Below are 15,774 nucleotides of genomic sequence, written 5' to 3'. Positions count from 1 at the left end.
TGTGGTGGCGCTGGCGTGGCCCTGCTTGTGTTCCCCAAGCTGGTGGGTGGATTTCGCTCTGAATAAATTTCAGAGCCAACTGACTTAATTTACAAGTTAACAGGTGAGTTTTCTAGCTGCCATTGCTGCAAGCGACTCAACTGGGATCTAAAGACAAGCTGAGTTCTATCTGTCTCATGCATCTCTGCTCGTAGTAAAGATGTTGCAGTTGGAAATTAGCTGTCCATGTTGATTAATGGCCTCCAGAATAGAGGCTCCAGCTCATTCTCCTATAATTGGATTGGCTCCGAAGAGCTGACAAGAGGAAAAATTAAAAGTCAGATCTGCTCACCTTCCTCTTATGAGTAGTCCCACTGATTTTAAGAGTGCGTGCCGTTAACTTGAACAGTTACTCATGTGAGTAAAGTGAACATGATTTGGCTTTTGGTTTTATCGATAATGTAAGTGGATGTGACAAAATATAGGCCAATTTAATGAGTAAATGTTTTTTTAAACTAAATCTTGAAAAACAGACTGTAATATTAATAGAATACTTTGGAACAGTTAAAAATCACAGATTATAAAGATGAACAGAAGGGCTTTCACTTGTTCACAGACTTCTGTGTTTGTCTTGCAAGTCAGGGATGTCAGATGTCTAAAGCAGGGCAGGAGTTACTTTCCTTAGGCTGCTTTAGGGGTACATGATGTTTATCATCCACTCTAGCAAAGGTAAAATAGAACTCTGGGCTTAACAAGTCAGCCAGATAGAAACTGATACGGAACACTTTTCTTTCAATAAATATTTATGAATAATTTTGAAATCTTCACGTGTATTCAGTTTAAAGTTGCCAATTTTGGTTGGATGTATTCCTGGAGATTTCATCACATGATATAGTATTTAATTAAAGATTAATCTTTAATTCCTGGAGACTGCAGGACAATCCTGGAGGGTTGGCAACCCTAATTCAGTTAGGCCCAAATCCTCTCTGCTGTGCAAAGCCAGAATAAACAGGCATGCATGGCACAGCAGCCATTGGAGAGAAGATAGAGGAAGAATCCTCCCAGACTGTGGAAAGGCAGTGGATCTGTTCAGGAAATGCTACTGAGACTTTTGAGAGCACCTCAAGATGGCAGCTGCCACTCATTATTAGGGGCCTTGGCAGTTAACAGTCATTTTCATTTTCAACTAATTACTAAATTGATTCTAAGGGCTTTTGTTAGCCAAATGTCTGGCATATTAGATGTCTTTCAGACCAAGCTCCTATTTGCCTGAGATCATTCAGTGCATGGCAGAATGACAGGGGAGCAGCTGTTAGAGAGAAGGAGAGCAGCTGGAAGGGTAGGGGGAATAGACAGCAGGGGGTTGATAGAACCAGGGGAGCATTAGAGAGAAGATGAGAAAGAAATTTTAAAAAAGAAACAAACCTAGGCCTGGCAACTGTAGGATGCACATTGAATGTATCATTCTCATAAATGTCTAATGCCTATTAAATGCTTAGTGCAGGAGGAGAGGGACAGTGTATGGCAGTGCTTCTCAAGCTATCTGATGTGGGGGACCGGCAATTTTTTTTTCCAGTGTGCGCGCAGACCGGCAGCCGATGGCTCGCGGACCGCCATCGGTCCGCGGACCACCACTTTGAGTAGCACTGGTGTCGGGAACCTTATATTGCTATTTTAGACCTTTAATTAGTGCATAAATTGTCTTATCCAGAGGCACCTGGCTTAGTAAAGGAGTAGGGTAGTCACTGTATTGTTTAAAAAAAAAGTTCTCTCTGCTACAGAATGACCTTTTTCAAATAGGACATTAATTTAAAATGCCATTTACTACCAAGATTTTGGAAGAAGCTGTAGCTACATACAGTTGCTGTGATCTCATCTTGTCAGAGACAATTTTGTGGATAAATTTCACTCTGGGATTAGGTCAGTCTGCCCTGCTGAGCCAATTCTGGTTAAGGGCTGTAATGACGGCTTTCCCTTAGCAGTTTCAGTTCAATAACTCCCCTCATTGTAGTGGATTTATCTGCAGCATTTTATTCTGTGGAACATAGCAGCCTTCTTGGATCATTTAATGAATTGAACTGTGTTTGCCTTAACCTGGATTTTCCGAAGAGAAGACACAAATCTTCTTGAAATTTATGATTAAATTTTGTCGGGTGGTCAATCCTGTCTGCTGAAGACTCTTTAACTCTGTATGTTCTGTCTTGAACTATTATCTTCTTTTATTAAAATAAATGTATTGCCTTAAAAAACATTGAGAATCTTTCTATTCCAGGGTTATGGACCTCTTTCATCTCTCTGTGCTGAATCAGTCACTGCCTCTGAATGTTTCCAGTATTCAAGTGACATGACAGGGGTGTGTGGAGGGATGCTGGTTTATTTTAATAGTCCCTCAGAATAATTCCTTGCTCCTCCTTTGTTGGCCATTATTTTTTCATCTTGTCTCTATAGCCAGGACTTAAGAACCAGTTGGCTTGTCAAGAATTACTGCCAACTCTACTTTCTTAATATGAGAAAGCAGCAAATCTAAAATCTTAGCCAGTGATCAAGAATTAATCAGTACTGGGTTAAACTATTAGCCAGCAAACACTAACAGGAAATATTGTCTGGCTCTAGCAATATCTTTTGTTGCTGATTCCTTTGTTCTTTTGGCCTTTGTCTTATGAGTCTTTAAGGGAAGCACTGCAGCACATTCCCTACCAGATGGCCAACAACAATGCTGGCCAGCACAGAGATTGGGGAGAACCACTGGTTCCACCTACTCTTTGTTCCTCCTTTCCTCTTAGGGGAGCTGTTACTAATTAGGGAGCAGTCCCTGCACTCCGTTCAGCACAGGGACTGCAATTCTACCTGGCCCTTGTATGGACTGCACAAGGAGAGAGGAAGCTCCTCACTCCTACTTGCCAGTGCACACCCACATAGGAGTTAGCTGGAATCTAGCCCATAGTGTGGGTGGTTGGGTGGGCACAGATGAACCAACTATTGTGAACTAGGATGTATCTTTCAAAACTCTAGGAGAGGTCTCTGCTGGAGTACTGTGTCCATTTTTGGGAGCCACTTTTTAGCAAAGATGTGGACAAATTGGAGTGAGTCTAGAGGAGAGTAACAAATATAAAAGGTTTAGAAAACCTATGAGAAAAAGTTAAAAAAACGGCATGTTTAGTCTTGAGAAAAAAAAGACTGAGGGAGGACATAACTATTTTCAAATATATTAAGAGCTGTTATAAAGAGGACTATGATCAGTTATTCTCCATGTCCACTTTAGGGAAATCAAGAAGTAATAGGCTTAATTTGAAGAAGGGGAGATTTAAGTTAGATATTAGGAAATATTTTCTAACTATGAGGGTAGTTAAGCTCTGGAATAGGCTTCCAAGGGAGGTTGTGGAATCCCCATCATTGTAGGTTTTTAAGAACAGGTTGGACAAACACCTGTCAGGGATAGTGTAGGTTTACTTGGTCTTGCTTCAGGGTGAGGGGCTGTACTTGATGACCTCTCAAGGCCGCTTTCAGTCCTACATTTTTGAGATTCTGTCTCTTGCCGTGACCTTTTTATGCCATAAAGGAGACAGAGTGGCCCCTAGGGAATTTCCATAGCACAACAGTGGTGTAGGGCTCATGTAAGTAGCCTTATGACATGCTCCTGTGCAGCTGTTAGCATAGGATCATGCCAGGGGCAAGAGGAGAAGTGCCTAGAATACTCTGTGCTCTGGCTATTCTAGGCTATGGAAAAGCCCATAGATAGCTATGCAAGCCTGCCTCAAATTACAGTGGCTCCTGGGCTTGCTTTACCTAATGCTAGGGGTGGCATCAGACCTTGGAGCTGCCCAGAATTATGGAGATGGGTTTAAAGTCACCTTCACACTTTTTCCACCTAGGCTCTGACTCCTGTGCTGCATCTTGTCGGACATGCAGGCTAGAATCTAGCCCATTGTTTCCCGTGGAGGAGAGGGGAAGTCCCAAATTGTTTCAGTGCACAGTATGCAAATTTGCCAATTCTGGTTATAGGGAAACCCCTCAAGTTATTTTGTAGGAATAAGTGACTTCACAGTAACAAAGTCCCGCGGTGAATTAGGGAGCAACTGTGTCATCCCTAGAGAAGATGGGAAATGTATCTCCTGCTATATAACTCCTGGCAGCCCTTCTGTATCAGCAATGCACTTGTTAAAGTATGTGCATGGTTGGAGGGACTGGCTGGCCAAAGAGCAGCAGTTAGGGGGCAGCTGCTACCCATAGGATTCTCTCACCACAGCCACAGCTGTTCCTTGCAGTATTAGCACCCCGCCCCTGGCTTTCACCGCACTTGAAACATGAAGTTCCAAACAGGCATAGAAGGGGAGTCAGGAGCAACATGGCCACTGAACCAGCCATCCGAGGGGTGGGAGGCTGGTCAGTACACAGAAGGCAGGCATTCAACCTGGATGTTCCTACATATGCAGCGTTGGGGCTGGGATTCTCCATAGATCCTCAGAGTCAGCATTGTTCAGTGATCATGCCCTTGCTTCTTCTGCCTACACAAACCCTGCCAAGGGGAGAAAGCAATACTGTTTCTTCATCATCCTCCTAGAACATTTTTCCTGTAATTTTTTCTGTTGTGTCTTTCTGTGGAAAGGAATAATAGAAATATCCAGTCACACACAGCTAAATTACCCTTTCCATCTATAGGAAAATCCTGTAGAAGGAGAATATCAACAGGAAAAGGTGTGCTAGGTTGATGGTGCATTCTCTCAGATAATGAAGTTACATATTTTGCACAACTTCACTCAAGTACAGGTGCACACACAAGTAAACATTGTGAGACCTCTACAACAGATCACCTTTACTAGGCAATATCTTGCCTTAAGAGACTGCTCCAATGTATCTCCAAACTAAGGGCCTGAGCCTGCAAGCTTCATTCATGTGAACAGCATGCAGTGAGTTCACACACATAAATGTTTGCAATCTCAAGGCCTTAGGGTGGAATTTTAAAAAGTGCCTAAGTGAGTTAGGCACCTAACTGCCATTGATTTTCAGTGAGGGTCAAGCACCCAACTCCCAGGGTCACACAAAATAGGTTTTACTCTATCTACCATCATAAGTATGTGTGTAGGTGTTGTCTGTCATTTATCTAAATTAATTTCATTTTCTGAGAAACCCCCATTAAAGGAAGCAGCTGGACAGCTCAGCCAGTTAATAGCTAGTCATTTTAAGGACCCTCTGCTGCCCCTTTTGAGTAGATTCACCCCAGATAACTTTGAACCTCCTTCTATTTGTGACTCCTCATTAGAATGTTAACTGCATTTTCCTGTAGTGTTTAATATTCCCTGAGACTACATCTTCCTAATAAGCAGATGTTTTCACACTAAATATTGATCACAGGGACTGCACCCTCATAGAATCCGGTAAAATACTAAAGCAAAAATACAGCAGCCACCCTGCTAAAATAATAGTAAGGAATCTGTGAGCTTCTGTGGCCAGAGCAACCTCCTGCCCTGGACTTCCATCAGCAGCAGCTTCTCTCTCTCTTCCCCAGGTCTTCTCTTTCTTTCCCCTCCCTTCCTCCACTCCCTCTTGGCTGCCGCTTTGTTTCAGTGGCTGCTGGTGCAGCTGCTGCTGCTGTAGCGGAGGGAGCTGTCCAGCAGCCAGCACTCCTGAAATCCCAGCCTCTCTCCATTAACCACAATGTAAGAGCAATGAGAACAGCTCTACCAAACCCAGCCTGGCAATGGAGGATGATTTATTCCAGCTAAGACAGCTGCCGTAAGTAGCAGGGGGAGACAGAGACACACAGGGATTTTTTTTTTTAAACAAACTGCAGGATGTGAATCCCAGTGATTTTTTTCAATTGAAACTATTCCTGGGAAATGGCTCAGGCCACAGGAAGCAGGCCATTTTCCTAGTCTGTCTGCCCAGGTTCAGCATCCTTGATCCCTGGATCTGCTGTAGGGAGCTGTTTGCTTTATTAAGTCACTCAATTTTTATTTTTACTTGAACTTCGGGTGGGTGGGTGTGCATGTGGGAGGTGGTTATATAATCTCGGAGGGTGCAAAGCGTTCTAGTGAGAGGAAACATTAGCAATGCATTTGCAATGTGGATTGCATCTGTAAATAACATCGTGCCAAGGTAGGCATCTTCCCTAGCCTTCTACTTCATGCAGCCAACTGATTGCAGATCACAACGTTTCATCAAAGGGTATGTTTGCAGCGAGGGCCACTGGTGTTTGTAAACTGTGTGGTTTGAAGATGCAGACATTGCTGTACAAGGAATGCTTGTGCATGACAAACTCCTTGCTGTTTGTACCTAAATGATAGATCTGTGCGAAGAGCTGATAACAACCTGATTGCTGGCTTTGTCATTTTGAAATGGTTTCACTTCTTCTGAATGTGAGAGGTATCCTTTAATAATTACATTTTCTCCATGCTTTGTTGCCTTGCTGCTTAAAACACATCCATATTTATAAAACATTGACTCATGGAGGCAGAGAATAAAGGATTGAACTGAATTAAAAATAACATTGAGATGATGTAAATTAAATAATTTAGTTAAATGTTTAATCAGTTAGGCTTATACAATGACATGAACTTCAGGCTGTGTTGAAAACCATTTGTTATGGTGCAATTCTGCTTTTCAGAAGAGAAATGATGCATGTTTTCATTAGGCCATCTTTTTTCTATTCTGTTATTTTAATGTACTTAATAATTATCTACAGTGCCTTACAGTGTAGGAATAATTGGATTTATTCAGTATTGTGGGGTCTTGCACAAAAATGCAGCTCTACAAGGTTCTTCATTAGTGAAGAATTTCCGAGGTATGCATCAGTAAACTCATCACTGTGTTTTTCTTCTGTTTCAAATAGTTTCACAAGTTCTTTGTTCAAGAGCTGTGTTTTATTCCTTACAATGAGGTTTGGAGCCAGGTTCTTCAGTCTTTACTCAGGCAAAACTCCCATTGAAGTCAATAGGATTTGTTGATCATTTACAATATGTTTGTACAGCATCTAGCACCATGATGCCCCAAACTGGTCACTCTTTAGGTACTACCTCAATATACTTATTAATAGGTGGGGTTCAAGATGAGGCCCTTTATTAAGAGACAGGTATTCATTAGCACATATTTTGTATGAAACCTAATAATACACTGTAAAATAGTGATATATGTTGTATGAACAATTTTCAGTTATAACCTCAAAGAGAAATTGGGTATGACAGGCCCGATCCAAAGCCCACTGAAGTCAATAGAAGTATGACCATTGACTTCAGAGGACTTGGGGTCATGCCCTGGGAGTGCTGAAATTCTAGCGTGTGGATTTACTATACAGATAATGGTGCTGCTAAAAATAGCAAAAATACAACAGAAAACAAGTCAATTCACATCCCACATAATTAAGTCTGGTGCTCATAAAGCTTTTGTACATAAAATATGAATGGAACATTCATATTAATTGCCTTTTGATAATAAAAATCTTACTGAAGTACAACTTTCAGTATGTATTTGCGAGCATACATGCTTTGTAGATCATATGATGACTAAATATGCATTCTGTTGACAAGCTGACATTGTTATAATGACAATTCTCAAGAGAATGTAAGAAAGTAGTAAATTATTTCATTCATGTTTTAGGTCCAGCAAAGGAAAATTCAAAGCAATTCTGGTTTTACTGAGGTAAAAATACATTTGGGAGAATTTAGAATTAAATTTGCAAATGGAGTTGAGCATAAACCTGAACTGAGAACCTTTTTTATTTCCACTGAATGCAAAAATCCTTTACATATCCCACATCATTAACAGAACATGGGCTAACTCCTAGTTCCACTGAAGTCAATGGGGCTTTTGCCATTAACTTCAACAGGACCAGGATTTGGTCTTATATAATTAGATTTCAAATTTACAAATGCATGTATTTTAAAACAAAAATTGATGAACATCTGTTCTTCCTTTGCTTACCTGCCAAGGCCTAAATCCTTTAGACCAAATGCTCTGTTTGTCCTGTTGCAGCTGTTAGCATTACTAAAGAAGTATAAAGAATGCAAGGAATTAATGCAAGGGATGCATTATTATGCAGTGGATCAAATCCTGGGATACCCTGAGTACCCGAAGAAGACCCAAAACTTCTTAAAATGTTTTGCAAGTCAGTTGTTCAAGGGAGCAATAGCAGTGATATTCCCACACAGGTGGATGCTGGACCTTTCCACTACCCATATGCAGCACAGATTTTAGTGATGAATGACTACAGGTCTTCAAGTGGGGTGTAGTGGGAGAAATAATGCATGTGCCAGGATGGGTCAGCAATATGGTGTGATCTATGTACTGCCTGATTCCACTAAACCAAAACTCTGCACTATAGGGAAACAGCAGGCCACGTTCACTACTCCTCTCCATGGCCTGTATTAGTGGCTGTGGCCTAGTTGCACAGACACTCTGGTGGGATGGAGCTGAGGCTCAGCCCCTGATGTTTTTTTCATGGATCAAAGTCCTTTTACCTGAGCTTTGCTGATTCCCCAGCACTTTGCCCTATTTTAGGTCTAGTGGTGTCATCAGCTTTTGCAGAAGAAATACAGAACTCATGTGTCAGGGTTCCTTCCCCACTCTGAACTCTAGGGTACAGATGTGGGGACCCGCATGAAAGACCCCCTAAGCTTATTTCCACCAGCTTCGGTTAAAACTTCCCCAAGGCACAAAGTCTTTGCACTTGGATTAGGTAAATGCTGCCACCACCAAGTGATTTAACAAACAATCAGGGAAAGGACCACTTGGAGTTCCTATTTCTCCAAAATATCCCCCCAAGCCCTTACACCCCCTTTCCTGGGGAGGCTTGAGAATAAACAAGATGAGCACAAACCAGCCTTGGATTTTTAAGACTCAAAAAACCCAGTCAGATTCTTAAAAAATGGAGCTTTATTAGAAGAATAAAAAAAGATAAGAGAATAACTCTGTAAGATCAGAATGGAAGATAATCTTACAGGCAGCCAGATTCAAAACATAGAGAATCCCTCTAGGCAAAACCTTAAGTTACAAAAAGACACAAAAACAGGAATACACATTTCCTCGAGCACAGCAAATTTCACAAGCCAAAACAAAGAAAACCTAATACATTTTCTAGTTAGATTACTTACTAACTTTACAGGAGTTGGAGGGCTTGCATGCTTGATCTGTTCCCGGCAAACGTATCACACAGACAGACAAAAGCCTTTTCCCCCTCTCCAGATTTGAAAGTATCTTGTCCCCTCATTGGTCATTTTGGATCAGGGGCCAGCCAGGTAACCTGAGCTTCTTAACCCTTTACAGGTAAAAGGACTTTGCCTCTGGCCAGGAGGGATTTTATAGCACTGTATACAGAAAGGTGGTTACCCTTCCCTTTATATTTATGACATCAGGCTTGCCAAGTATAAAGTCTTTCACTTCACCTTTTAAAACTGTCATATGTGCATGTCTGACTGCAGCAGCTGCAGCATGTAAGGATAATTGGTGGGTATTTGATGTTGTTGTCCCTTAAAGAGAAGGAAAATGAAATTAAATAAGATAAAGACCATCACAGCTAATCTTTATTCTAGGCTAAAAATATTAAGTTACTGAAGACCAGAAGAGACACAATCAAGGCTAAGATAGTTTCTCCAAAAAACAAAACAAAAAAAACAAAAAACCCGTATTACACTGAAAACACCGTATTACACAGCAGGATGTGCACGTTTTTTGAACGATGTGCTCGCTGCTCCTTCAGCCTCTCTTCTACTGCTAGGCAGGAGTCGTTTGGCAGTTGGGCAGCAGCACTTTCATTAATGCGGGATTGGGTTCCCCTGTACTCCCTACTCATCGCTTGATACCGTGTGCTTATTCTGCACTTGTGCTGTGCAGGGCCAAACTCTTAATGACTAGAGTTGGGAAGTGATTATTGCACGTTAGATAATAACCTTGTACATTGAAATAAGAAATAAGTGCTGTAGCGTTATGTTTTCTTTCAAAAGACTCAACGAATATCTATTCCCCAGGATAATAAGTCCAAAATAATTTCCAAGAAGGGTGCAAAAAAAGTCTTTTTGATTTCCAGTGGCTTTTGCCTACATGATTATGTAAATAAGGAACTTTAGTAAACGTTTCCTTCCGTTTTTTATAAACAGCATGTAAATCACAAATCTGTAAATCTGGAGATAGCACATTTATTCTTCATTTGCTTTACTACAGTCATGTGTACCTCCATTTTGTTGTATGTTGTGAATATTTATAGTCCTGAGCAAGTCTCCTTTCTGAAAGCAGCTTTATCCCAATGGGATCTATTTCTAAAATAATTGTACATGAATAAAAATGGCCAAATCTTGACTACCTTTCTTTGGGGAAAACTTGAAGAGGCTAAAGTTCAAAATGGCAGGCAATTACAGTAGTTTCTCACTGCTATATTTCTCAGTTGCGAATTTATCTTTTCTGGGGCGGTCTATAGGAATCATCTAAGATTATGGATCAAGAATTCAAAGGTTTTGCTATGCATATAATAACAGCAAAAGAAGCTACCATATATTTACAATGTCAAACTTTCTAGAAATGAAGTATTTGTTTGTATGCAAGAAAAGTAAAATACTGCTTAATATCTGTTAACATGCAGAGACTTTCACTGTGGTTCTTTGCTCTGCTGGCTAGTCTCACAAATGGGGTTACTTTTTAGGGAGCCAGGATGAGAGGAAACAGAGGGACAACTGCATGCAAAACTTTCTGGACCTGTTTCTTTGCTGGTTGTTGGTGTGATCAGAATGCCCAGTAAACCTTTAGGGCAGTGTTGTAGCAGCCTGTACAAGCAGTCTTAATCCCTAGAACTCTCTTAAGCTCTGGGTTGCAATCTTGTCCTGCTGCTGCATCAAGTAGAAGAGGCTCTCTTCCCCCCACAAGTGATACCTGCACAACACAGGGCAGATTTTGTCCCATCAACTCAGCTCAGGGCCAAATACTCAAGTCCTTACTTGGTTTTTACTCATTCCTTACTCAGGCAAATCCCTGGAAGTATGCCAAAGTAAGGAGTGAATAAAGACTGAGTGAAAACCAAGTAAGGACATCTTGATTTGGTAAGTAATGTTTGATGTTTTCAGCCTAACTGTTTACATTGATTATAACCATACTATCCACATAAATTAAGATTAAGAAAATGACTGGCCAATATAAGTGTGCCCTGAATCCTCTGGGGTGCTGAGATCTCATACACTTCAATGGGAGTTGAAGATTCCCCACACCTTGAGGGAGGTAACCAGCCACAAGATTGGACCTCCATTCCATATACATGGTCTAACTTAATAAAATCAAATATATTAAAATATATTAAAATAGTTTGCTCCCTGTCACAATATCAGAAGATGGATCTGCAGAGCAACCAAATTAATAAGCAACCAAATAATAACTTTACATATAGTTGTTCATGTTAACAGCACAGAATTGTAAGTTATTTTTTGCCAGGGATTTTCTTTCTGACTACTTGTCTGTCTGTCTACATGCGTACAGGCACATGGATTAAATAAAGTTGTGTCATTTAGTTTCAAATGCTTTGTCCTTGTTGTAGAAATGGACTGTATTTAATTTTCTGCATTGTTTTCAGAAGACTGATTTGTGTCCCAGAGGACAATTAGAAATCTTGAAATTTGGCAGGTAGCTAAATATTACATAATGAAGCAGGATTCATAAAATAATTCAATATTAGAAAACAACTGGCTATCTGCACTAAATTGACTTTCTTTTTTCTAGATGGTCACTGTGATAGATCTGTGACTACAAATCTGATTGCTTTTACATGCTACTGTCTTAAACTGAGCTTGTGTCTTTAGCATTATGGAATTGTCTAAATATATTTATTCAAATAAATAATCTGAATTAAAGTAGTTGTGTTATCTGTGTGTTTCTGGAACCTCAATATAGTAGGTGAAGTGATGAATGATAATATTTAAAAATGAACCAAGGGATGCTAAATGGCTAGCGAGACTGGTAATGTGACAGCCTTTTACATTTGGTCACTACCTCATGTTCATCCCAAGTCAGTTGTGAAAGTGAATGGATATTGTTACTCTCTGATGGCTGTAAGGTACCCTATGTGAAATAATTTGGTGATTCTCATTTTGGTTCCCAGTAGTCAAGTGTCTGTATTTGCCATCATAATCCTTTCTAACTGGGCCGTGCCTTGCTGGTAATCTCAGCAGCAAGGCTGAGGATTGAATGAGTCCTGAAAATTGAACTTCCTTCTCACTTTCAGAAGGTGGTCCTTCCAGTTCAGGGTTGAGATAAATTTATAGGAGACTGTGGGGATACTTTCCCTTAAGTAAAAAGAAAAGGAGTACTTGTAGCACCTTAGAGACTAACCAATTTATTTGAGCATAAGCTTTCGTGAGCTACAGCTCACTTCATTGGATGCATACTGCATACTAACCAAATAAACTGGTTAGTCTCTAAGGTGCCACAAGTCCTCCTTTTCTTTTTGCGAATACAGACTAACACGGCTGTTACTCTGAAACCTTTCCCTTATGTGACGCATGTTACACCTACTCTGTGAACAGAGCACTTCAGTCTCCAGTGCTGTCAAACTGGCACTTTTCTGCCTGCACTAAATTCATACACTCGTTTTTTTTTTTTTGTCAAAAAGTGATTTTATGCAGTGTTAACTGTATATGCAGCAGCCCTATCCTTTGAGTCAATTGGCATTAAGAAAACTTTGCTGTCAAAAAGATTAAACCTTGTAAATTGTTAATACAAACATTGAATTCAAGGCATCACTAATGGTCTTTAAAGCCTTGAATGATATGCGACTTGGATATCTGATAGCTCACCTCTTGTTTTAAGATAGGCTAGGAAACATCCACTTTCAGAACCTAAATATGAATGCTTAACATTTCAATGGCCAACTATGTGATTTCAATCAGGTGGTTAGATATCCAAATGCTCATCCATTGTAGATGCAAATGGTAGGGAGAAAACAGGAGGTTAGTTTTAAAATTAAGATCTTCCATATCTAGTGGCTGGGCTTAAGATCTTCCGTAAGATCTGCGGTGTAAGCCCATCTAGTGGCTGGGCTTACACCGCAAAGCATGATACAAGACACATTTGTTTTGCTTAGTATTTGGTTAAATGGTTTTGGTTTGTGCTTTAATCTCAAAGGGTCCTGCTACCACAGCAACAGGCACTATAGAAGTTAGTAAAATAATAGTTAATAAAACATAACTAAATGAAGCTTCAGCAAATCATATTACTATCCAAGAAAAGACCCACAGGAGAATTTACTCTCATTTCTATATTCTTAGGGTGGTCAAGTTTCGCCGAACAGGGGAAAGTTCCAGGTCAGATGAAGATGCCATTTCAGGAGAGCATGAAATTCAGATTGAAGGTGTTCGGACAGAGCTAGAGGCTATAGAGCTAGAGGATGGAGCTGCAGTGCCAAAGGAATTTGCCAATCCAACTGATGGTAAGCAGGACTTTGGTTCTCCTCTTAGAAAAGGGATGTGGCTTCTACATTTCACTCAAACTGCAGCCAAGCCTGAGCCTACTGGTTTTAGAGAACTAGAAAACCTGCAGGTCAAAGTGATAAATAACAATATGGATTAATTATGATGCAGCTGATACGTCACCATTTAACTAAACCGTCTTCTGAGGGGGTTGGATTGTTTCCTTGTTTTGATGTTATCAGAACTGGAGCCAAAGCAATTCTCAGATCAAAACACACCTGAATTTAGGGGATGGTCAAAGTATGAATCCAGAACTGGTTCCATATTTTCCAAATCCTTCCTGTCTTCATAGCTTGCCAAACCAAAACTCTGGATCCAAACACTCCAAAATTATGGAATGTTCAAGATCTGGATCTGAATTTGGGATCTTAAACCCATATCTAGATATTGTAGATTATAGGGCAATACAACTGACATACTGATCAGTTCAGATGAGTCAAAAGGTCAAATAAAAGCATATTTAGGATTTATTGCTTGATCCTGATCAGTGGGTTTGGACTGAGCCCTTGCAGCACTATTTCAGGAAGATGGAGGATAGTTAACTTGGTATGTTAATTTTGTAGTATACGTTCAATTACATGATGGTTGAAAGCTGATGGCATCTGACAGTTGTTTGGTAGCCTGCATGACACGAGTTGATGCAGATAGTTGAGTACTTAGTGGAATTTCTCCTAGCTTCTTTGTTTGGGGCATTTCAGCACTGAATACTAAATGTGCACATTTTTCTTTAGGTACTTGATTGTTACCTTTGGATAACACAATATAAATGTGACTAATTTAATTCAAAATGTTCTGTTGACCTAGTATTAACAATCACAGTGTATCTGGATATTTTTTGTTCATCCACTTCTGTTCAGTATTTTTCCTTACCGTTTTCCACCACATCTCTCTCCATATCCATAATGAGAAGAACACACCACCAGTCAGGAACACCATGGCCTCCAGGAGGGGAAAGATGGGAGAATTACCTGTTTGCTACCAAAAAAGCACTTTTACTGCCTTTGTAACCCTCCATCCTCCTTGGAACTGGGTCTTGGGTCACCACATCTTTCCTCTGTTTGAGAGGGCTGGATAACTTCCCTTTAGAACTGATCACTGCTGCTCCTAAATCATCTTGCAGGGCTCACTAGAGCAGTAACACATGGCCTGAGGATGAAGCCTCTGCAGTGTTGCTGGCTCCCACTTGTCCAGGGGGAGAAACTGAGCTGAGCATTCCAGCTTTTGTCTGCTGGGACAATTGCCAGCCAAGGGAGCTTATTTACTTAAGAGGTTGATGTAATTTGAATGCACTGTAGCACTTGGAGTGACTTGTAGACTGATTGCATAGTATGGGCTGTGTTTCTTTTCCCTTTTCTGTTTCTTCTCATTCAGTTATGGTGGAAGAAGTGGGATGGAATTATAATGTGATAATACTTATTATAATAATTATAATACTTCTTTAGAGTATTTTATTTGGGGTTTTCTGGCTCACTGTGCATTTTCTCTGTTGCACAGTTGTGCCTTTCTATTTATTTATTTTACTCTAAGTTTCCCAAAATAATATTCAAACCTGGGTGAATCTCTCCAAAGAGCTCAGTGTACCAGGGAAGGTCTGGACTGCATTAATATGAAGAGAATTTCTGTTTGCGATCCGCCCTAAAGGAAAGCTCAAAAGCATTGAAGAGACATACAACCTACGGCAACACTGTGTCTCTCAGACACATGGATGTGAAACCACATACAGACTTTCTGAAAAATCTCAGCACTGGTTTATTTGGGACCTGACTTCCAGCAGTGTATTACAAGACTAGCTGAAGTTTTACTTTTTCTTCAATGAGGGCATTTTAATGGAGAAGTTGACTTTATATTTACTGATAGTTGGTATTGGTAAAACTTTGAGACTTAAACTGATTTCAACCACTACAAAAATAAAAATGCATTTATACTGACATCTTTTTATTCTAAATTTTAGACAGATGTGGTTTGTAATGTCCAAGATAGTAAACTGGAGATGTTTGATAGTCTTCAGATGAGACATAAAACTGTGGTCCAAAGCATGACCATTTGCAAGATTCAAAACCCTGGGGGCATTTTTAGAAACAGTATCAGTGATTGTCCACGTGTCCTGGCCAAAGTATCAACTCAAACCATTACATTCTACCTTCTTAGATTCCCTCTGTAATTTTAATTGGATAAAATATCCTTCACTTCCTGTCCTCTTGTATAGTATTGCTGTGTGCTGTTAAACAGCTGCTGTGCTTCACTCCAAAGAATGCTGCATTTCAGTGGTGGGTGAAGTGTCCCCGTTAAACTTAGCGTCAAGTCTTCAGCTTTTACAAATCATTGGAGCTCCTCCAAAGTCATTGGGACTACACTGATT

At 40.2% G+C, this 15,774-nt stretch overlaps 1 protein-coding gene across 4 annotated transcripts in view; it reads left to right on the top strand.

The window, feature by feature from the left end:
- The window catches only part of SVOP (SV2 related protein), a 41,584-nt gene that overhangs the window by 1,561 nt on the left and 24,249 nt on the right, over window positions 1-15,774 (top strand). For 2 of the 4 annotated variants that reach the window (XR_012155140.2, XM_073313526.2), the window contains exon 2: window positions 13,215-13,375. Coding sequence is in view for 3 of the 4 variants with exons in the window: in XM_073313526.2 (XP_073169627.1) it covers window positions 13,215-13,375 (161 nt within the window). In the remaining variant the exon portion in view is untranslated. Of the gene's footprint in view, window positions 1-5,522; window positions 5,713-13,214; window positions 13,376-15,774 lie in introns of those variants that run through there. The other 2 variants (XM_073313527.2, XM_073313528.2) reach the window with 2 other exon arrangements.

The sequence above is a fragment of the Lepidochelys kempii genome, chromosome 15 (genome assembly GCF_965140285.1).
Source record: "Lepidochelys kempii isolate rLepKem1 chromosome 15, rLepKem1.hap1, whole genome shotgun sequence".
NCBI lineage: Eukaryota > Metazoa > Chordata > Testudines > Cheloniidae > Lepidochelys > Lepidochelys kempii.
The sequence above is the reverse complement of the archived record's forward strand: the minus strand, read 5'-3'. Positions and strand labels throughout refer to the sequence as shown.